The sequence below is a fragment of the Hippocampus zosterae genome, chromosome 8 (assembly GCF_025434085.1).
Source record: "Hippocampus zosterae strain Florida chromosome 8, ASM2543408v3, whole genome shotgun sequence".
Classification (NCBI taxonomy): Eukaryota; Metazoa; Chordata; class Actinopteri; order Syngnathiformes; family Syngnathidae; genus Hippocampus; species Hippocampus zosterae.
Window position 1 is genome coordinate 20,375,990 of NC_067458.1, and position 23,360 is coordinate 20,399,349.

Consider the following 23,360-nt stretch of genomic DNA (forward strand, 5'->3'; position numbering starts at 1 on the left):
GATTTTAGACGATCCCTCATTGATTTCCAAAACAATTCCTGAGCGGTTTGCTACATTGAAAAGTCTGGGAACCGGGATATTTGGCTGTGAAATGAGAAGCAGCATAAGTTTCTTTTTTTTTCCTGTTCTTATTGCCGCCGCCTACATTTTGTCAGGCTGTTGGGTGCAAAAACGACACGTGCGCTCTTCATTTTAACGGGGACTATTATCCAGTAAAGACGCAAGGCAGTGGAAAATCAGGCCTAATAATTCAATGGATCGACAACACCAATGTTCCGCTCTGCGTTTTCTATCCAGTAGAGAATGTCGAATATATTGTCTCTTATCCACTGAACTTTGACTGAATGTGTTCACCATTAAGCGCCTGGGGGGAAAAATGCACTCGGAGTATACTGATGCATTAATAAACAAACTGCCAAACCTCAGACCTTGTGAAAACTTTGCCCATGTTAGCGAAGAATAGTGGTGAATTTATTCAAATATGAATATGTGCTCCTCATATGCTGGAGTGCATCTGGTCCAGTTTTAATGTGCAATAATTTCAATGTTTTCTTACAGTTTGCTCTCAGCTCACATGATTCAAAATTCACCAGAAACGGAGCAAATAATTTTGTGATGATCCAATCTTATTAGTGATATTTGGCCGTATGGTGATACTATGTAATCGTATCATGATTCCAATGGCAGCTGCTATCCTTCGCTTGAATCTCAAGCCAAACAAATCAATTTGAGTAGCAGGTTGTATCTCAAGGCGCCATCTCGTATCGTAATATTACAGTATCTGAGTTGTTACACATGCTGTATGGTGATACTCAACATATCATGATACTGCCATCTCAAGCTACTAACGGTATCATGATACTACTTATAATAATAGTTGTATCGAGATATCGGCGATATTGCGATAGTAAGCGTATCATGATACCAGCTGTATTATGATCATATCTGTATAAAATGCACTCTCTGGTGTTTTGCACAACTTTAGAGGTGCAGCTTTTAATTGTATTTATTTATTTTAAGCATTTTTGATTTAAATACTATCTCAGGGCAGTTAGCAGGTTTTGAATCAGTGTCGAGAGGTTCTGGATTTGAGTGCCACATGGATGATAGTACTCAAGGTTTCATTCAACCATCTATTCGTTTTCTGTAGTGCGTGTGCTGATTAGTGTCATGGGTCAATTTAAGCATATACCAGCTGACTTTGGGGTGAGAAAAGCAGGGTACAGCCTGGGTTGGTCACATATAGATACGCATTCACGCTTACATTCACACCTTTAGTGAAAGTAACGTGTTTGGAATGTAGGCAGAACCTATGCTAACGCTATGAAGGAGCGCTTGAATCAAGAACCCAGTACCAGGGCGCTGCGAGGCAGACTTGTTCACCACTTTCTCACCCGCATTGCCCTTCTCGAGGTTCACTGTGTGTCAAAGAGTTATTTCAACCTAATCATGCCCAAAAGCAAATGGAAAGGACAAGGACTTAAAGCTTGTGAATTGCTTTGTGTGAGTCCTAACTTACACTTGGACCTTCATCCTTTCCAAGGTGAAATCCAACATTTGACTGAAGGCTTTTTTTAGAAAAAACAATCCTGGTCAGACCATATATAAAGTTTCACTATTTGTTGTTGCTCCTTTCAACAGGAAAGGTCAGTCACTATACCGCGCCATAGTTCCTTTCGTGCACGGCGACGTCCATCACGCCGTGGACCTGCGTTAGCTGCTGGCAATGTAAAGACGCCAGTAATTTCCTGGACCCGGCAAGCGTGGGTACCAAGTGCTCAGTCAGGGAGACGGTGGCTCGACTTCCGATATCTCTGAGGGGAGGGACGAGAAATGTCAGTTACAAAAGTGTGTGTGCGCGGGGGGGGCGACGACAACATAGTGTTGTATGTTTTTTCGCTCACCCGTAATGAATCTTTCGAGCGGTGGCAAGGCCAAGTCCCTCGACGTGGAACATGACCGACTTCAGCACCTGAGGTAGGGGGTTAGTGAAGGAAATCTCCACCGCGATCTTCTCCCCGACAACGGCCTTCCCGACGGGCTGAACCAAAGATAAGTTCATTTTGACTTAGTTTGGTTAGTTTTTTTTTTCCTGACGTGTTGTTTTTCTCCGGAGCGCCTGACATGACGTGGAAGAAAAACACGTGGCCACACTGTACCGCATTTCCCCTGGAACTGTACATCACCAATTTTGTTTGTGGAAGGTATCTAGTTTTCTATTCTGGAAATCACAACTCTATCATGGAAATCTACAATTTGCGATACATTTTTAAGGGTTGTTAAGAGTAAAGTAAGCCACGATTATTGTGAAGGGAATGTTCCAGAAATTCCATGTTTTGTATATATGAATGTACACATACTGTGTACCGTACATTCATATTGTCTGTGTGTGTGTGTGTGTGTGTGTGTGTGTGTGTGTGTGTGTGTGTGTGTGTGTGTGTGCGCGCGTGTATTTTGTGGGCACATTACATCTAGTAGTACATCATGTAGTTGCCAAATTTTTATACCCCAAGTATCTATTTCATTTTTCCATTTGGACTTACTTTTAAGAGTAGGTCTGGAGTCCTGAGTCGGAAACTGAACTGAGTGGCGAGGACCTGCTGTGTCTCCATGACCCGACCTGACAATGTCAGCATGAGGGCGGCCTGGTCCACCAGTTGGTCCTTGTAGTCTTTGTACTCAAGGGTCCACTCCAAAACCTTCTCTAATGGAATAAAGATGACACATCACATATATATCTTTTTTTTTGTAAAGCCCAGATTGCAAAGAATGACAAAATTGTGGCAGACCCATCAGTGCCCTTCAAGGTTTAATTAAGTAAGATGGAAGCAGGACGCTACACAGCAAGCTCATCAACAATAAACAGACTCTTTATTGAAAAAGGAGCACCGAATTCAATCGAGTAAGTTGGGAACTGCGAAAAACACACTACCAACACATCGGTTAAAGTGAGGCACGCTAACAAAAAACAAGGATGAGAGTGAGGGTTTTTATCCAAGAGGACACTGAGGGCAATGATAAAACGAGCGAAGCAGTAGAGCAGACATTGCAAAGTAGATCACTGACAAGAACAAGGCAGTCTTATGTTATGTCAGAAATAAAATATAAATCGTTATTAATAAAACATTGCAGAGCACCTTATATCCAAAGAGCAAAAGGGAAGCGCTGCAGCCAAGCAGAAATTGTGCCCTGGGTTTAGAGGTCTCCTTTTATCCAAGAAGACACTCAGGGCTGCAAGAAAACTAAAGGGTGAGGCAAAACCAAGACGATTGGGCTATAATACTGAGGCGTCCAGGATTAAGGAATCATCCATTGCCCGAGAGGAGACTAGCAGCAAAGAAAATAGGAGCGCCGCAGCAACATTGAGATTACGGTGTCAAGGGGACTCACTCTCAGTGGGCAGCAGTTCCAGATTGGTGTGGTCCGTCTTGACGGTGGCCTTGTGGACACCGGTGTAGTACATGATGGCCACTTGGCTGTGCAGGATGATGTGGCGCTGTTCTGCGCTGCTGTTTCTCAATGTTAGGGTCAGCTCAGCGTCCCGCCCCATTTGGGGGCCGTCGCCATCCAAGGCCACCTCGATGAGGACGTCCTCCACCTCGGGGGAGGAGTATGCGTCCGCCTTGGAGCCGTAACGACACGCCGTCTCCACGGCGATGCGCTCCGCCTCCGTTCCTGAACAGATGACACGGGGGAACCATTTCAAATTTAAATCAAAGATTTGCACTCTAACGCATACACTTACCAGCGAAACTACTAGAGTCAGTCGGACGTTACCAAAGCACTCACCGGTGAGATCCAGCTCTTACTGTAGTTCCACACAAATTTAAAGATTTCGTAAGATCCATTCTGCAGTTTTGCATACACTCACTGGTAAGATGACCACAAATGAGACGGGTGAAGCGAAAGAGGGGACGGTTGAGGAACAGCCAAAACATGCACACAAGCCAGCGAGTACAGCCTGTTAGCTGGGCCCCATCCAGCGAGATCAAACGGTCTGTTACGCAGACTCTCGCTGGCAACGTGCTGCTCACTGTTCGACATGCACACTGGCCGACAAGATCCTCTCCGCTGTAACTTATGTTCTTGCATGGCAGAACCAGATCTTTACGCTCAATCTTTACGCGCACACTGGCTGGTGAGATCCGGTTCACTTACACGCACACTCACCAGCAAGAGCAATCATTGTGCTAAGCATGCACTCGCTGGTGATATGCATCCAGGATGGTGCTATGAGTGCACTTGCTGGTCAGATCCAGCTCTTTGGTTTGTGCACACTTGCCGGTGAGCTCCAGCTCACTGTTATACATGCACTCACCAGCAAGAACCAGCCCGCTGTTACACTAGCCAGAGAGATGCAGCATTGAGTTCAGCATACAATTGCTGGTGAGATGCAACCCACCATTGCACAGGCACTCGCTAGCAAGCTCCAGTACCCCTGTTATGCATACACTCGTTGGCGAGATCCACCCCACTGTTACAAACGCACTTGTTGGCAAGCTGCAGCCTTGTTACAAATGTACACTTGTTGGTGAGCTCCAGATAAAAGGCTCACACACACACACACACCGGCTGTTACACGCATACACTTGCCAGCGAGAGAGAGCAAAAAGCAGCCTGTGAATGGTTTCCATTTGTGAAAAATGTATTCTTCACGAGCCTTTATATGATTTCCAATGAGAAATATTTTTTTTAAATTGAAAGTCAAGCAGGTAATTTGCGTGAATGTTTATTGTGAAGCCGGTGATACCTTCAGGATGCTTGTAAAGGTGTGTGATGTCGCTGCGTTCGTCCGAGCCGACGGCTTTGGTGCTGATGAGGTGGCCCACGACCTTCTTCTCGCTGTGTATCTTGGAGAAGGTCCCATCTGGATTCCTCTGCCAGTAGATTTTATCGCTGTTCACCTGAGGATGCCCGGAAGGGAGAGGAAAAGAGAGGTCGGAACAGATGCAAAGTGTCACTTTTGACGGGCGCCATATGGCTGAGTGTTGATACACGGTGCACGCGAGCCTGCTGTCAACGCTCAGTCAGCCCTGTCCTGTACACACTCTGGTTTTGTCACTAGCGTAGGTGGCAAAGATTTTCTGTCTAGCGCTCGTAACATTGCCGGACTGTGGTGTAGGTACATTTACCCTTCAGCAAAAAAAATAAAATAAAATAAAAATAAAAAATAAAAAAGTGGCGGCCCGGTAGTCCAGTGGTTAGCACGTCGGCTTCACAGTGCAGAGGTACCGGGTTCGATTCCAGCTCCGGCCTCCCTGTGTGGAGTTTGCATGTTCTCCCCGGGCCTGCGTGGGTTTTCTCCGGGTGCTCCGGTTTCCTCCCACATTCTAAAAACATGCGTGGCAGGCTGAGTGAACACTCTAAATTGTCCCTAGGTGTGAGTGTGAGTGCGAATGGTTGTTCGTTTCTGTGTGCCCTGCGATTGGCTGGCAAGCGATTCAGGGTGTCCCCCGCCTACTGCCCGAAGACGGCTGGGATAGGCTCCAGCACCCCCCGCGACCCTAGTGGGGATCAAGCGGCTCGGAAGATGAATGAATGAATGAATAAAAAAGTAATCACGTCTGGCGTAATCGCCATCGACTGACCTCGGCAAACACAAACTGGGCGTCGTGCTTGAGGAACACCTGACCGTTACGGATGGCGGCGAGAGAGGCGGGGCCGCAGCGGAAGGTGCCCTGACTGGTTTCCTGGGGCGTGGCGTCCAGCGCTTGCCAGCCGCCCATTCCCGGGGGCAAGTCGTGACGAGCCATCCAGCACTCGTTCCACACGTGGAAGTTCCTGCACGGAACGCACGTTTGCAATCATTCGGTATCTCTATAAATAATACTGTTTTGAAATCTTCATTCAAAAATCTAACCCATGCTTAAAACCTGAGCTTGAAACCCTACGCCAGGCATGTCCAAAGTCCGGCCCGCGGGCCAAATCCGGCCCTCGGCCCCCGTCATAAAATCAGTGCCGTCTGGCCCGCAGGTTGGGCGCAATGGAACACGTGTTGCATTGACTGAGGTCTCGTAGACTGGTGAGTGATGTTTCATAGAGTACTGCTTCCCTCTAGTGGCTAAATGAGTAATAGCATTCACTAAATGAGTAATAGCATTTAGACACTAGAGGGCATCACTCACGAGTTAACAAGACATCACTCCGTGTTTATATTGACTGATCATGGTGATACATTTTATGTTTCAAATCAATCAATTTGCACTCAGGAGACTTCTGTTTAAGAAAAAGTCAAGTGAATAAGCAGTTGCATGTGATATACCTGTTTCAAATGAACCAAAAGAAATTCTCAAGATTGTTGAAATTGAAATAAAAATGGAAATGTGAAACAGACTGGCTTACTAAAATTTGCTGAACAATATTGTTGTTCAATGTAAAGAATGTCAGCCAAGGTCGGCCCCCCGACATTTTACCACATAAAATCTGGCCCCCTTGGCAAAAAGTTTGGACACCCCTGCCCTACACTCTTATAACTGCTGGGTCAAAAGTGACCCAAAGTGGATGAAATAACTAACCCAGTGCTGGGTCCAAAATGCACCGAGCCACTGCTGGATTATTTGTGTCCTGCGCCAAATAGAAAACGACCCACACTGATTAGTTTCAGCTGCCAGGAAATGGGTTATCAGTTTAAAAAGAATACAATCACACAGTCGAGGTGCGCACATCCTAAATAAGGAATGAGGGCATTTAATTCACTTGGAGTGCGAGAATCAGTCTGGGCCAACAAAATAACATTCAACTATCAATACTTGTATGATTTATTTATCATACAATGTTGACACTCTAATGGAACTATTCAATATTTTTAGTTGGTTTTTTTTTTTTGGGTGCACATTCATCACCGCAAACGCGACTGGCGACTTGGATCAATTTATTTCAGTCACGACCTCGTCACGGAATTCAATTTAACTATACCGCCATGATGACACCAGAATGTAAGTCATCATTCTGGTAGCAAGGCTCACATGAAGCCAATATCACTCGCGCTGTTTTTTTCTTCTTCCCCCCCCCCCCCCCCAAGATATATTTATTCATATATCACTTTTGGGCTCTGCGCCAATCATTGATTTCCACTTGGATGAACTGATGTGTCACGATGAGTAAGAAGCGCGACAACACAGCACGGCGAGGATGGCGAGCGCACATACCAGACGGAGTCCGAATTCAGATGAGCCAAGGGTTGCAGGTCCTCGTCCAGGTACACATCAGTTGTCAAGGAGACGTCGGTGTCGTGGGCTGAGCTGTAATTGGTCACCGTTCGGCTGGGAATGCCTAAACACCTCAACACTGCACGGCACATAAAAGTCAGGGAATTTGCTTCGGTCAAAGTAACACTGCTTGAAATGGAAAATAAAAAGTACAACGGTACCTTGACTCGCAAGTTTAATTGGTTCCGACTCAAATCACTTGGATTTCATATTACCTTGAGCCATTGAATGGAATGAGAAATTCCATGAATTCGTTCCAGCCTGCATTTGATGCCAATTTTAAAATAAGCTAAAAACCAGCCGGCCCATGAATCAGTCAAGCCCTACCGTAAATTGCGAATCAAATACCTCTACTTCGACCCGGAAAAACGGATGCTACTTTGTGTAGCATCATGTTTGAGCTGTAAAAATCTATCCGATTAAACCTCTGGTGGCTGAAAAATATTCCACCAGGTCCCTTCAACATTTTCTCCACAGTGGTCACACCTGCACACAGCCCGGGTCAACAAGCAGGTAATCATGTGACCCTTTTTTCCATCGCGCTTGTGACGTTTGGACACTTTACAATGACATAGCTCCTACTTGGCGGTTTGCCGGTGGAAAACCACGTTCACCACCACGTTCTTCATAAAAGAACTTGTTAAGCACCAACTAAGCACAGCACTTGCTCTGGCACTGAACGAGCACCACGTTATTTTTGAATGGAAAAGGGTCAACATGAGTCTTTAAAAAAAAAAAAAGTTTGTACACTTGCAGCGAACAATGAGGCTCTCTAAATAGGCCACCTTACCTCGAAGCCCCGGTTCACACGCTGACTGTCAAATCAGACTTTTTCATTATTTCCTTAGTTATTTCCTCGGCTCTTCAGCATGCACTCGTGGCTCACAATGAGGCGCTCTTCAGCGGCCACTGCAGAGGACTATCATTTTTGCTAACGTTTTTAGCATGCTTAGCTAACTAGCAGAGGGAGTGGCGACTCACGCTGGACTCGAAAGTGCATCATGCAGAGCCGTTTTAAACCATGTTCCAAAAAATGCAGGAGTAGGCGAATGCCGAACTGCGAATATGTGAGGATCGTAACGTACCTGTGGTAACAACACCGGCAAAGATCCAGCACTGGCCGTACTTGACGGGGGTGCCGTTGTTTTTGTGGTATTGCGTCAGTATTTCCATACTCCCGCTCCAGACAGTCGGACATGTTCCTTGAATGTAATTCCCCGACCAGTTTCCCTCCACAACACCCTGGTCATCGCGAGAGTTGATCTACAGTCAATGATGACAGCAAATCATTTGAGGTCGAAGGGGACACATTATGCATTTTTTTTTTACCCCGGCAATTAAAAATGATTCCCAGTTTTATTAATAACATGCCTGTGACAAACAAGAAGTGAAAATAGAAACATTCGCGCAGCGTGCAGGTTTCCGCCACAAAATTTCACATGTGGTCTAGTTTTGGCTACTGGTTTTGCGGCGAGTCAAAATCGCAGTTGCACATTGTGGCAACCAATCAAAATAAACAGAAACTTTCACGCAGGTGAAAAATTCATTTCCAGGTTGTAAGCGAGAGATACACAGCTGCCCTCCATGCACCAACAAGTGATAGAAATACATACTATATACTGTACAAGAACACATATTGTGTTTTACATCAACACTTAACCATATTTATGAATTTGTATGTACTTGTGGATGGAATAGTGGATGAAGTTTGTGGTAAAAATATACAAGCCTAATGTCATTTGGTGCGATGGTCGGGTCCTAATCAGACTCGGGAACATGGCACAGTGTTTGGGGGTCTTAACGGCTCAACGCAATCATCGTGCTGTCGAGTCAGGCATATACAAATGCCACAGGAGAAGTGCTCGCTAACACCGATTCAGACAAATTGAATCGGCCTTTTATGAAATTGGAAAAAGTATTGATCTTTCAGTTTAGCTCGTCAAAAATGGAAGCAAAAAAAAAAAAACACAACATATGGCCATTTTAGTTTTCTCAAAATCAAAAATAACATTATTTCGCAGCTTAATTAGAGAGTACGATATATTTAATCAGTCTGCTTCAAGGCAGCATTTGTCGTCTCTTGCAAACGTACACTACCCCGCCATGCGCTCAACTTCTAAGTTCGACTTTGCGACAAGGTAGCGCTGAAGGAAAAGCGAGCTCCCACAAAGACAGAAAAACCACAGACTATTTTCGCTCAAAGAGGCAGCACTTGATCACCAAGCCATCCAATTACACCTGGCACACACCAGAACACTGCACAGGTTGAACTATGACGACTATAAATCTGATTCCCCAAAAATTGTACATGAAGGTTATAGAGTATTGCAAGCATTTGTCAAAATAATCCAATAATAGGTCTGACGGCGTGTAGAAAGGTTTTTGTGTGAGCGAGCCTCCCTCTTATCTTCAAATATTACTAACAAATTTTAACCTATGGGGTCAATTTGACTCCAGGGATAAATGGCTCCAGAAAATGATGTACATTCTTTTGTTGACCTGGTTTTTGTTTCAGGTACTTTGTTTATTTGTTGAATGCATAAATAGCCCCTTGATAATAAAAATGATAATTGAGTTGAGATGTCCTTTAGCACCACCATCCGGTCAAACATTAAATTACAATTAATGTATATTTAAAAGTTTTTGTACAAATCCTGTCCAGAAGAGAATGAAACCTATTGGTTTTGGTGATGAAATTACCTTTTTCCCATAGCGCCACCATCAGGTTAACATTTCTGTTTTGGAGCTAGGGTCTTGAAAATCATTGTTTTCTGCAGCTAAAGCAACTTGGGGTCAAATTGACCTCTGAGTATCGCCAATGCGGGCAATATGTGGTTAGGACATTGAAAAAAAAAATCATGATTATTTTATGCTTAATCGATTGCCCCCATCAAATGAAGGAAACGTCATGAAATATGGAGCAAAAAGAGAAAAAAAGTAAACTGTTTTTTTGGTTTGTTTTTCTTAACAATAAAAATTGGAAGGGGTCAAAATGACCCCAAGATTAGTAGGACGGCTCAGACATAAATCCAATTTCTCACCATGCCTGACACGACTCGCACCACATTGACAGGGTCACCCCACCCAGATGGAGGAGTTCCACTCTTTTCCAGGACGAACAGACACGCGGCCAGTATGCCGTCGTCAAACTGAAAACCAAAACAAGGGCAAAACCTGTCAACGCGCGCTTTCAATTATTGATCACGCATTCCTCACCTGTCCGTAGTCCCACGTCCGGACAGCAATTTGATCCTGCGTGCCGTAATAAATGCGCCCCACGTCGTTGAGGACGTACTCCTGACGCTCGTCTTCAGCGTCCATGAACACTGCGTCGTCTGACACAAGGAAAATGGAACCGTGCGTTCATTTCGTTCAAGGAAAATAAATGACTAGAACAAGTTCCGATTTTTTTTTTAGGGGGGGTGTTGATCTTTTAATGTTAGAAGGCGTATTTGTGTATTTTTCTAGGGAGAGAGAAAAATTCCATAATTAAGAAGAACAAAACATTTTTTCCCAGGACAAAAAAGTTAGTCTCATGAGAATGAAGTAGCATTTTTTTCCAAGATAAAGTCGCAATAAAAAAGTAACTTTTTAACATGGGAATAATGTTATCTATAATATTTTAACAAGTTGATGTAAAAAAAATACAATTCTATTTTCTTGTAACGTTATGCCTTTTATATGGATAGACGCCTTTATTGGAAAAAAAAAAAAACCTACTAGGACTATAATCTCAAAAAACAATCTAGTATTAAACTTTTGTATAACATCAATGTGCACTTTTTTCATGTGATAATATGCCTATTTTTGAGGAAGAAAAAAAAACAACATGCAGGGAACTGGACTCTTTTTGTTTGCTTTTTTTCGTTGTTCATTCATTCATTCATTCATTCATCCGAGACGCTTGATCCTCACTAGGGTCGCGGGGGGCGCTGGAGCCTATCCCAGCTGTCTCCGGGCAGTAGGCGGGGGACACCCTGAATCGGTTGCCAACCAATCGCAGGGCACACAGAGACGAACAACCATTCGCACTCACACTCACACTCACACCGCGGGACAATTTAGAGTGTTCAATCAGCCTGCCATGCATGTTTTTGGAATGTGGGAGTAAACCGGAGCACCCGGAGAAAACCCACGCAGGCCCGGGTAGAACATGCAAACTCCACACAGGGAGGCCGGAGCTGGAATCGAACCCGGTACCTCTGCACTGTGAAGCCGACGTGCTAACCACTGGACTGCCGGGCCGCCCTTTTTTCGTTGTTGTTGTTGTTTGTTAGATTTGTGTTCAGTTGTGCTGAAAATGTTCCAAAAAGACTTTGACAATTATGCTATTAAGGTAATGTTTCTTTGGTCCGTTTTCCTCATCATGGTGGTTTCCCCCAAACCTGAGTTTCAGAACCACTGCAGTGTAGATGCCCCGATAGAAACCCAGCAGGGACACAAAACTAATACAGTTGCTGACTGTTTTTTTTTTGTGTGTGTGTGTTTTTATTACCGTCACACCAGGGGTTGAACAGCACATAGATGTCGTTAGCCGGGTCGTGTGCAGAAATAGCACGTCCACTCGGGCACTCCGTTTCCACCTGGAGGCGATAGCGGCCGACGGCGGTGCTGGCCGAGGAGTTGATAGACAGCTTCATCCTGGCGCCGTCCAACTCCACAGGGGCGGCCTGCCAGCGGTTGTCCTGCAGCTCGTCCACTAGGGGGATAATGACGTGGGTTCCCTTTGACACCGTTGGTAGAGGCCCTGAGGGGGAGGGGGGGGGGGAGCAGAGGTAGGCAGACGTGAACATGTCTCGCTACGCCTCACAGATTGGCATGCCTCTGTTCGTAAAGTGTAGTTATTCGGCTGCCACACCTGCATTCCGACCTCACAGAGTTTGCTTGGACTGGAAGTATCTCATGATTTGATTCCCTCTCCATTTTAGTTATTCTACTTTACATAAAACAAGACCCTACAAATTATTCGACCAAGAAATGGGGCTATTATTTAAAAAAAATCACTTGTTATGGCAAATCAGACGAAGAGCTGCAGATGAATAATGTCAAAATATGTTCCAGAATAGTGAACAGAAAATCCATTCCGTAAACTAAGAACTGGACACTAAAATAAAACTATAGCGGTACCTCTAATTATGAAATTAATTGGTTCTGGAAGAAATTTCTTCACGAGAAATTTCTACGTTTTCCATGTAAATACCCTAATCCGTTCCAAGCCCCCCCCCCCCCCCCAAAATTCAGACATAAATGTTTTCTAAAGCATAAAAATGCATCAAAATATATAACAAATAAATTTTACAATTAGCTTATTGGACAATAAATGAGAATTGTGCATAATGTAAAATACAAAGAATAAAGAATAAAAATGACAGTCATTGAACTTTTAAACTGTGTCCTCATCATTTTTTGCCCTCTTTAGTCCATGTTCTCTCTCACAAGTGGTTTTTGCCTGCCGCTTTGTAAAGAACTGATAAAAGGACGTTTGCTTTTGTCGGCTTTTAACCATCCTTCGAAAATGTCCCAGGCAAACATCAGCATAGTGAGCAATCGCCCGACTGGTCAACTCTTTTTCTGGGTGATTACATAAAACTATTGGAACACCTCGTGGGTGAATAACGAGGACTCTGCATAGACACATATCTATCTATTTATCTATCTGTCACATACGGTAGGAGGTTCGTTTTAGCCAATGGGGTGCCAGGAAAATGCTCGGTAATAGCCAAGGCAAAGCAGCAATAAGTATGTTGCGTTCAGGAAACTGAGCTGCGAGAAGCAGCCCATACTCTATTTTTACCTTTTGTGTCTTGAAAGTTCTTTCGTAACAACAGCCAATATTTTCCTGTTGAGGTGTTTCGTAACTTGAAAAAAAAAAACAATGTGCTGAGTGTAAACCGTGAAACTAAAGTTTCAGATTCAGATTTGATAGCCAACGTAAAAAAAACCTCAAAAAGATGAATTACTGTGTGGTTTGTGGCTGCAACGACACAGGAAGGATGGACAATGTCTCATTTCACTTTTTTTACCAGCACTCACTTTCATTCATGCAACAGGTGACGTCGGAAAACAGAATAGTCCGAGTGTGCTGCAATTTGCATATTTTCACACCCCGTGGATTTTTTATTTGTTTCCGTTGCAATGGCAGATTGCACAAATCACCCGAGTCAAGTCGAATGGGCTCCAAATGGTTAAGATTTCACTCAAATGTGCCAAAAAAAAGCCAAAAAGTCAGCGCCGTTTGTTGTTTTGACTGGTGCTGTTTGTGCTCGGCTTCACGCGAAGACATCAGCAGTCAAATGCCTTTCAGATGTGGGCGCGCCATTATTTGCCAGCTGGATGCGTCTTTGTGCTGTCACATCAAACGGGCTGGGACAGTGGAAAATGTGTACTTCAATAGTCATTCCCTTTTCATCCGCACAAAAAAAACAAAAAAAAACAAGAAAAGAGACTAATTGCCTTGGCTGAGCAGTTTGTGCTTTGAATTGATTGATTTGTGCTTTTATACATCAACCTGCATTATACATGGATGTTCTACTTAAGAATAAATCTCCAATATATTTTTATCCATATATTAGGGCCCACAAAAACAAACCCAAAAAAATAAAAAATCCAAAGTATGTCTATTTGGACAGCACCATTCATACCCAAGCTAAATCAAGAGTCCCTTACAGATGCAACGAAATCATGTTTCAAAACAAGATTAATTAAAAAAGAGCCTTGGCATCGTGGCTTCCAAATACGGATGCACACCAACTCCGGTTAAGACTCGCAGCCAAGCGTCACATGCAGCTCTAATTGCTGGATGCAGACGGGGGCCCCTGTCGCGACATCTCCAGGCGACAAGCGCGAGTCGGGTAAACAGGAGGCCCCCACTACATCTGAGGCAAGTGCGACAGCGGATTGTCACTCGGAGGGATTTCTCAGGACCCAGTGCTGGGAATCAGCTCTCTATCCGGAACATAGCAACCAAGAGGGGTTGCCATAGCAATCGTAGCCCAAAAAATCCCCCCCGCCACCTCACCCTTGCTTTCTTCCGTCGCTCTCCAGCTCTCTTTTTGTCAATCTGCCCCTCCCCATCTCGCGGAAGAAATTGCAGCAACACATCCTTATTTCATTCGACAAATCCGAAACCTGTTGACGTCCTTTTGCAATTTAACGGCTGCCATTTTTAGACAAGAAGGCGGCCCGATGTAGGGGCAATTCTCACACATGGAATTAGAATTCCCACTTATGCCTCGGGAGAGGATGCGGCCAGCGATAGGAAGTAATGAAGCGATTTATTTATTTATTTTACTCGACAGAAGTAAAAAAAAAATCCTATCATCTGTATTTGACCTGAAACTGGAGTGACTCGCTTCAAAATAAGCAGCATGTTGGCAATTAACGAACAAGTGTTCCGAACAGAGGCTTCAAGTTGTTGAACGGTTGAAGTTTACCGTCAAATTAAACGTAAAACAAAGAGAACTCCTCATTGTGTTTTGTTACAGCAACCAAATAACTGCCGAAAGAAAAGGCTCTCTAACCCAATGCCAGTCAGTGACGTGCTAATGATGAGCATCTATAATTGTGATGTCGGAACTCTTTAAGCAATGGATGTTGGAATACAAATGATGGAGTAGCACGTGTAGACATACAATATCAAAAACACATATTCTTTGTCCTCTGTGGACAAAAGCCTGACATCATCGCATTTTACTAAATGTGTGAGAATAGTGATAATGTGAATAGATGAGATGTGTTGTACTATACTCCGGTGGCCCGGGCAGACTTTTTACTCTTCCCCCACTTCATGATGAATACAGATACAGTGCTGCGAATCACAAACAATTGACTGACCCGTTTTTAATTCCAGGTGAAGTTTGTCCGTGTCGAGCCGGAACGGTCGCGACAGCGTGAGCCACATGTGGAATGTCTGCCCTCTCCGGATGATGAAGTCGTCGCATAGATAGAGGTGCGTGCGGTGCGCTAGGCGCTCGGCTCCCGTTTTGCTCCTCATGAAGTCGATTGATTTCACCTTGAGGGGCAACTCTGTGGAAGCCGAGCACACAGGCAGATGAGAGTCGACCGGGGATTTCCAAGCATTGAGAGATCAGGTGTGCCACAGGAAAATATCCACTTTCCCGTAATTGCACCATTTGTTCTTCTAACTATGCGGCGACGTATAGTGACAGGTCAGACACGGAACAATTCAATGTTCTTCCACTACATGGCAGAGGGTACAATCAACCACTGATCAGAATACGGTACTCGTTTATCCCGAGGGCTACATTCCATATGATTGAAAAGCGTTACGTATACAGCCAATACAAAATATGCATGTGATGTGCAGGTACGATGTTTGTCCACTTGGGGTCACCCTCCTCATGGTTTACACTGTAGTATCTGTATCTTGATTGACATGCGAGTCAAAGAACACTCTGCCCCCAGCCCCAAAGATGCCCGAAGATGTCACACGATAGCACCAATGCACTATTTTTACCTGAATCTGGTTCGCTGGAAAGGAATATCATGAAACCCAGCCTATTTCTCTGTTTTTATGCTCACGGCCAAAGCAGTAAAAGCATTGCTTCGGTGTCATCGTGGTGCTTAGGAATGTTGATAATGTGAGTTTCAGAGCTTCATTTAGAAAAAAGTAGTACTTTGCCACAGTCTTGTGACCAAGGAACTATGTAGAAGTCTAAGTGTCACTTAGACAAAAGTAGTGCTTTTCCACCATTGTGGGGCAAATGCAGTATGTTGGAGTGAGCTGAAGAGTTTAATTTAGACAAAAGCAGTGCTTTGCTGATACCGTCTAGCATCCTTAGGCAATTTTCCAACATTTGGGGAATTTCACTGATTTGCTGCAGGGCTCTGTCCCCGGCCCACACTATATTTTTTTTCTGACATTTTGTTCGATGGTGTGCTTGGGGATATTTGACTGGAATTCATACAGTATGCCTTAGCTGAATGAAGGTTCGGAAGAAAAGGAAGAGACAATAGACAACAGACAATATGGCGACCTTGCCAGGTTTTTACCTCCGAGCTCACTATCGCCCGGCGCAGGCGTTTCGCCAGGCTCCCAGTGGTCTTTGACGTCTTCCAGGTCCGTCACTAGAGTGTTGGCGATTTCATCATCGGTCTCGGCGCAGCAGCACTGACACACACGTCGCAGCCACCGCCGGCACGCAGTGTCTTTGGCCTCCTTGGGGGTCTCCTCGGAGGCCTCCTCGGTGTCCTCGTCCACCGCGGTGAAAGTGATGCTTGGGAATCGGCCCACGGCGGACATGTTTCGAAAGGAGTGCGTCTCCGCGGGCATCCTGAGAAAATATTGGATAACCGGACTCATGATTTGTACATGAATGACTGCCCTCCACTTGCTTGAAATTTAGCGGGAACTTGACTTTAATTAACTGGATGGTTTTTCCATGGTATTTTGAAACCTGAAAGTTAAGAAATGTACTGAATGTCATGTAGTGGAAATAAAAAGTAAGCATACACCTGTTTTATTGCCATGTTCTTATGATATACAGTATATATATTTTTTTTTAAAAATGAGAACAAGAACAATAATTTTGAAAAATTTTCCACCATCAATGTGACCAAAAACCTGGACAAATTAACAATCGAGAAGCAAAAAGTACAAAACAAAACCTTCAGGCTTCTGCCCAAAGGCAAAAACACTAAAATGTCACTGGGGGGACCGATAGAACTGCCAAATTTTAATTGGGGTTCGTCAGAGGTACTGTAAATGGTGGTAGGTGTGTCCCGACTCCCACTTAATATTACTTTGAATGTGATTGCTTAAATCTGAAAACAGCCACATCCAAAGTCTTAAAAGGGTTTGCACACTTTTTTTAACTTCCCCTATGAAAGTGTATTTTTTTAATGAGTTGAACAATTTATATATCATAATTAAATTGACTTTTATCTTGGTCTCCTTTTCGATATCCCTGTTGCCAGCCAGTCGCAGGGCACACAGAGACAAACAAACACTCGCGCTCACACTCACACCTAGGGACAATTTAGAATGTCCAATCAGCCTGCCATGCATGTTTTTGGAATGTGGGAGGAAACCAGAATACCCTCAGAAAACCCACACAGGCACATGGAGAAAATGCAAACTCCACACAGGGAGGCCGGAGCTGGAATCGAACCCGGTACCTCTGCACTGTGAGGTCGACACGCTAACCACTAGAGCACCAAGCTGCCTTATATTTGTTCATTATATTATTTACGTCTCATTGACTGTCCTGTTGTCGCTTGCGGAGTTTTCTTTCGTTGCATTGGATGTGTGCCATGTGAAATAGAGATGGTAATATAGTCCCCCCCTCCCCAAAGAAAAATGATTCAGACATTAAATCATAATTAGAGCCGCAGTGTAAATCCAATCTTAAGTTAAAACGTTCAACACATCCAGTGATTGATCTTAGAACCCGGCCCGACCACGGATTCCAATGCGCCTCTTAAGCCTTCTGATTAAAACGCCGCTTTAGAACAAAATTAGTGATGACTCACTTTTAATTAACACTATCAGCCTTTTGCTTCCTGATAGCCTTGCTTTCTCCTCCTCTTCTTCATGCCCACTGCACTAAAATCCGCCAACAGCAGCCACCGCAGGGGGGAGTGGGTTTAAATTTTTTGTGTTAAGTATCCTTCAACCATAACCTGTGGCATTAAGACAGAAATTATGAACGTGCTTAAGTAGGATTGGAAAGAACACACAAAAAAGATTTGTTACAGCAGTTATATGATTACATCCTTTTGTCTGCTCATTACAGTAATCTTTTAGTCTCCCCAGGCTTGTTCTGTACAATATTGTATTAATGCACCCACTGTGACACAAAAAAAAAAAAGTATCTTGATTCAATTAGAAAATGGATTAATTTCATTGTCTCTGCAGACACTATGAGTGTTTGTCTTTGCAGAAGCAAAGCGAAAATCGTGGAAAATCATTCCATTATCCGATCCTCGCAAGGGTCGCGGGTGTGCTGGAGCCCATCCCAGCCGTTTTCGGGCAGTAGTTGGGTTACACCCTGAATTGGTTGCCAGCAAATCGCAGGGCACACAGAGACGAACGACCATTCACGCTTGCAAACATTCCAAGGGATAATTTTGAGTTTTCCATTAGCATGCATGTTTTTGGAATGTGGGAGGAAACCTGAGCACCCGGAGAAAACCCACATAGGCATGGGGAAGAACATGCAAACTCCACACCGGAAGGCCGGGGTCCAGAAATTAACCCTTAACCTCTGCATTCGTGGGACGTGCGAAACAGTCGACCAACCCGACGCCCAAGCGCTATACAGAAAATGGGTCATCAACAATGATGATGAAAAAATATTTATCAGTCATCATAGTTAGCGTTTACCGACTCCATACTACACCGCAGGGTCAAAAAAAAAACTCAAGATTGTAATAGTTTTTTCGTTTCATCCCCATTGTTGTTCCCCAGAGATCAGAAGCGGCAAATACTAAATTAGTGTCGTGATCTCATCAAATGGTCTCGAGATCAGGTTCAATAATGTCAACTTTGATTGATGAGCGGAGAAAAGCCGTGAGGAAGTGAGCATGTGCTTTGATTTACAACTCTGTATGTGTTTACTTTCTCAATTCAACTCAACTGTATTTGTTGAGCACTTTCAAACAGCCATCACTGCATACAAAGTGCTGGACATGGAGCAATTTCACATATACAATAAACAGTAAAACAAATTGGTAATAAAGACGGTAGAAAGCACCGAACAGTAAAACCAAGAACAAATCTAACTCATGCTGAGTCGAATGTCAAAGAATACAAATTAAACCAAAATTAACTCACACGACATTGTTAAAAAATAAAATGTTTTAAAAAGCAAGTGCAATCTTTGGGGGCTAAAACAGTAATTTACGTTGGAACAACTTAAAAAATACATTCTTGCAAAAATGTTTGTTAGCACAACAAAGCAAGCAAGTTTGCTGAGTAGTTTTTACTTCTACATATATTCAAGTTGGTTCTGGAAACTCCTAGCACTACTTTCTTGAAAACGCGGCAGAGACAATTTTCACATGAGCAAAACTAGAAATATTTTGTTGAATTGCCCAAATTAAAATGTTATCAAAGTTGCCTTGAAATTTTGTGTCCACCTATTTTTTTTACACTAGCGCTCTTCAAAATCTCATATAAATGTATATATGTTTTTGTACATGCTTTTATTTATTTATCAGTGGCATTCCATCAAAAACAATGACATCACACTTTTTCTGTCCCTGCCGAAATCGGGCTGATTTCAAGAGGCAATCCTGTCTCACGCAAAGTAAGCCACTGCTCACTTCACCCCCTTTTGCTTTCATTACCGTGGCGATTGTCACATGAAGTTAATATAAGCCATAATTCAATAGAGTGAAGTACCAGATTGCATTTTCATTGATGGAGGCAGCACTTCATTACTGAGCTGTGATGCACACTGCCTCGCCAACAGCGGCGCTTTGAAGGAAAAAAAAAAGCAACGCGCCAACAATGAGTTTGCGCTGCATTCATATGAAAATGGCCTCCGGACAATGAGCAGGCTGCAAGCAAAGAGAGACTGACAGACAGCAAGGAAAACACCTCCCTTGAATCTCAAGTGCATCACGCCACTATACCAACTGGCTGCGTACCCTTTAACAATGGGCCCCCCCAAAAAATAAATAAATCCACAACAACCCGATGAACAGCCGAGATAGGCGCAAAAAGATGACAATCTTCTTTCGACAAGCTGCATAATTCACACTCGGAATGGCTTGGCGAGGACAAAGTCAATGAAGCCAAATGTAACATTTTGAAGGCAAATAGGTTTCCATGTTTGAAGATATTTTTTGTGGGTATTTATTTAAGATTAATCGCTAACCTAGCCTTTGATTATTAGGTCTGTTGTAAATTAAAGGATTACATTGGAATTAAAGATAATTTTCAATGACATTCCAGGCCTTTGTTTTGGGAAAAATCAAATGTAATATATTTTTAAGACTTTGAGAGTACCACTTTATTTCTATAATAAAAGTCATTCATGGTAATAATAATAAAAACAAATAATTGCCCCCAAAATGTAAATAAATCTGTCTCAGGTTTTGCATCGGCAGGCAATGGCATTGCTTTTCTCTTTTGACAGGGTGGCCTGACTAAATGAAGCTCCTCCCCCTTAGATCGACATAGTTCCTCGACACCAAGATGTCACAAAACGCTGCCAAAGTAACACTTTGGAATTTTTCAGTGAATGACGGAGGATGCTCATCACTCAATGGCAGAAGGCGCAATTAAGATGTGCATCCATAGGTTGCCATTTATCCAACAGAATCATAACTTTGTGTTCAGTTGAGACAAGATGATCACCATAATTTAAGCGAACCGTATACTGTATACCATCCATCCATTTTCCGATCCGCTTATCCTCACAAGGCAGGGGGTGCTGCAGCCTATCCCAGCCATCTTCGGGCAGTGTGGGGGGGGGTGGGGGGGGGAGACACACCCTGAACCGGTTGCTAGCCAATCGCAGGACGAACAACCATCCGCGCTCACACTCACACCGAGGGACAATTTTGAGAGATCAATAAGCCTGCCACGCATGTTTTTGGAATGTGGGAGGAAACCGAAATACCCGGTGAAAACCCACGCAGGCAACATTCAAACTCCACAAAGGAAGATTGGAGGCGGAATCGAACCCACGACCTCTGCACTGTGAGGTCAACGCGCTAACCCCACTGTATATATCTTTCCATAATAAATTAATAAATTGGTAGTGTGTTGTAAGATCTTCCGCATATAAAACGTGCCTTGGCTCACGTTTCAGCGGCCACCACAAGCAGGGAAGTCTCCGTGTGTATGTTTACTGCAGAGCGGCCCCTTGTGCACACAAGTGAAAACGTAAGCCTCTCTTGGCACCTGCCGCGGCAACATTGTTCGCTGGATTTAGTGGTATACAGCGATGCCACACGTTGGGAAGATTACAGTCTGCACCCGCCCAAACAAACAACAACAACAATAACAAAAAGGCAGCTTACTGCAGCAGAATAATACCCCAAAAAATGTTGTCGATGTAGCGCAGCGATAATTTGTGCATGTTAAGCGTTCACCAAACAGATTCCATCACCTGGCGCGCAACATTCCAACCAACCAGAAGCCTTGAGCGCAGAAAATTCCTTGAATGAAGATCATCCGACATACAAACAACAACAACGAAAAAAGTACAAACAATCCAATATGGCTTCCTACGGGATGCAACCAGGCCCACTCGTGACCTGCTTTGCCTGCGGGCTGCTTCTTGTTAAGGGCTGGCACAAACAAAAGGGAACATTCATTTTTGGAATGTTGCATTTAAATGCTCGCCAGCGTTGCAAAGATTACACATTGTGCTTGTTGTGTGCTCGCCGCGGATTTAACTCAAAGCAGCGGTGCCAACAAACCTACAAAGTCAAGTAGCCCAAAAGTGGTACACTTTGGATAACCGTAGAAGCGGAACTCGCCGCGACACAAGAATGGGTCTTGCTATTCAGAACAAGATGAGGAAGAAAGATGAAAAGGGTGCTTTTCTTGTTTTCATGCATTACAAAAAGAGACAAAAATATATATCTGTCACTTTTCGGCACATATTGAGGAGTTTGATTTCTTTTTAGAAAAGGGCTACATCAACAACATCATTTTGTTTTCCTTTACGAAAAGTGCAACCACAACAGTCCTTCTTAGGAAAGGGTCAAACCAATATTTTGTTTCATTCTAGAAAAGGATAGCACGGGCGACACGGTGGACAACTGATTAATTAGGAAGTGTGCATCACAGTGCAGAGGTGCAGGGTTCGATCCTAGCTCCGGCCTCCCTGTGTGGAGTTTGCACGTTCTCCCCGTGCCTGCATAGGTTTTCTCTAATGGCACACTCTAAATCAGGGGTGTCAAACATACGGACCGCGGGCCGGAACCTAACCCGCGCCCCCCCAACCCAGGGAGGTTCGATCAGGCCTGCAGCATAATTTAAAAGTGAAAAATACATAAAAGACCCGGAATGAATATTTTTAATAAGCTGCAAAACACTATTTTGATCAGAGTCGAAGACAACATTGTTTTGATCAGAGAAGACGACAACAGCAATCTCAGTCCGTCAGTAAGACATACCCAACACAGAAGTAAAAGCCAGGTAACTAATTGCCAAATGTTTTGTAGAAGATAAGTTGGTTCAATTTCAAAATTTTCCTCATGTTCTTGTGCTTCTTTCTACCAAAACAAAGGAAAGACATTATATTTTGGTGATTTATAGCAGAGTATAGTGTAATTTTAATGGGCCAGTCCACTTGACAAAGACCGAGGCCGTGTGTAGCCCACAATGTGAAGTGAGTTTGACACCCCTGTTCTAAATTATAAAGTGTGATTGTGAGCGCAAATGGTCATTAGTCTCTGCGTGCCCAGCGATTGCCTGGCAACCGGTTCACGGTGTCCCCGACTTACTGCCTGAAGACAGCTGGGATAGGCTCCAGCACCCCCCCAAGCGATCCTCGTGAGGACAAGCGGATTAGAAAATGAATGCACGGGTGAAAGTACAGCACCAAGTTGGTCTGCTATTTTCAAGAAACTGACAAATCAACAGTTTGCCATCTTTTTAGGGCAAGTGCCACATCAATAATTTGTCTTTTTACCAAATGAATGATAGACAAATTCACCAGTAACAAGTTCACGAGTGTGAATCAATATGCCCAAAATTACAAATGCCATTTGTTGTTTTGTTTTTCTTTTTGGCGCCAGCGAGTGGCTCTTCAGTTGCCGCTGGAGGTCGTGCTAGCATGTTGGGCTAACGTAATCACTTGGCATGGCAATTGAAACGACACACAGAGTGAAAATATCATGCACAGAAAAAGTAAGGTTGAATGCAAGTCATCACCAAAAGGCCCAACAGTTCCCACAAATTACAAAATGAAGGTATGGTACAGCGACTCACTCGACTCAGTGGCAGACAAAGTAGGACACACAAAAAAAAAATGTTAAAACGTCGCGCGTGGGAGAAGGAACAAGAAGAAATTGTCTTTCTTTTCCTGAAGGCTTTGCGGCGTTTGTGAGACGAGTTGCATGTTCACGCCTCTTTTAAGTAGTGCTGAGGGAACACCCCTCCTAACACACACACACACACACACACGCACACGCACACGCACACATATTTGAATGTGACGAGTTGGCAAC

At 43.8% G+C, this 23,360-nt stretch overlaps 1 protein-coding gene across 2 annotated transcripts; it reads right to left on the bottom strand.

Annotated features, from left to right (window-relative positions):
- Positions 1-429: 429 nt before the first annotated feature.
- On the bottom strand, positions 430-23,275 carry LOC127606216 (protein-glutamine gamma-glutamyltransferase K-like). 2 transcript variants are annotated; one of them, XM_052074318.1, is made up of 15 exons: positions 23,122-23,261; positions 17,700-17,849; positions 16,221-16,501; positions 15,042-15,233; positions 11,704-11,955; positions 10,425-10,543; positions 10,250-10,357; positions 8,294-8,471; positions 7,149-7,287; positions 5,589-5,781; positions 4,751-4,904; positions 3,391-3,675; positions 2,544-2,704; positions 1,905-2,041; positions 430-1,814 (listed from the first exon to the last, which is right to left on the bottom strand). In XM_052074318.1, the coding sequence occupies exons 3-15, from the start codon at positions 16,498-16,500 to the stop codon at positions 1,655-1,657; spliced, it is 2,358 nt and encodes a 785-aa protein (XP_051930278.1). In that variant the 5' UTR covers position 16,501; positions 17,700-17,849; positions 23,122-23,261; the 3' UTR covers positions 430-1,654. The 2 variants fall into 2 exon arrangements, with proteins under 2 accessions (XP_051930278.1, XP_051930277.1); XM_052074317.1 differs by lacking the exon at positions 17,700-17,849 and having other exon boundaries at positions 23,122-23,275.
- Between the last annotated feature and the right edge of the window lie 85 nt (positions 23,276-23,360).

Excerpts from the sequence above, each read along its gene's own strand:
- LOC127606216 (XM_052074317.1), bottom strand. The coding sequence starts at position 16,500 with ATGCCCGCGGAGACGCACTCCTTTCGAAACATGTCCGCCGTGGGCCGA. Across the intron at positions 4,905-5,588 it reads CCCAGTTTGTGTTTGCCGAG|GTGAACAGCGATAAAATCTA; the intron begins GTCAGTCGATGG and ends GGGCATCCTCAG. Across the intron at positions 3,676-4,750 it reads CCTTTACAAGCATCCTGAAG|GAACGGAGGCGGAGCGCATC; the intron begins GTATCACCGGCT and ends TCATCTGTTCAG.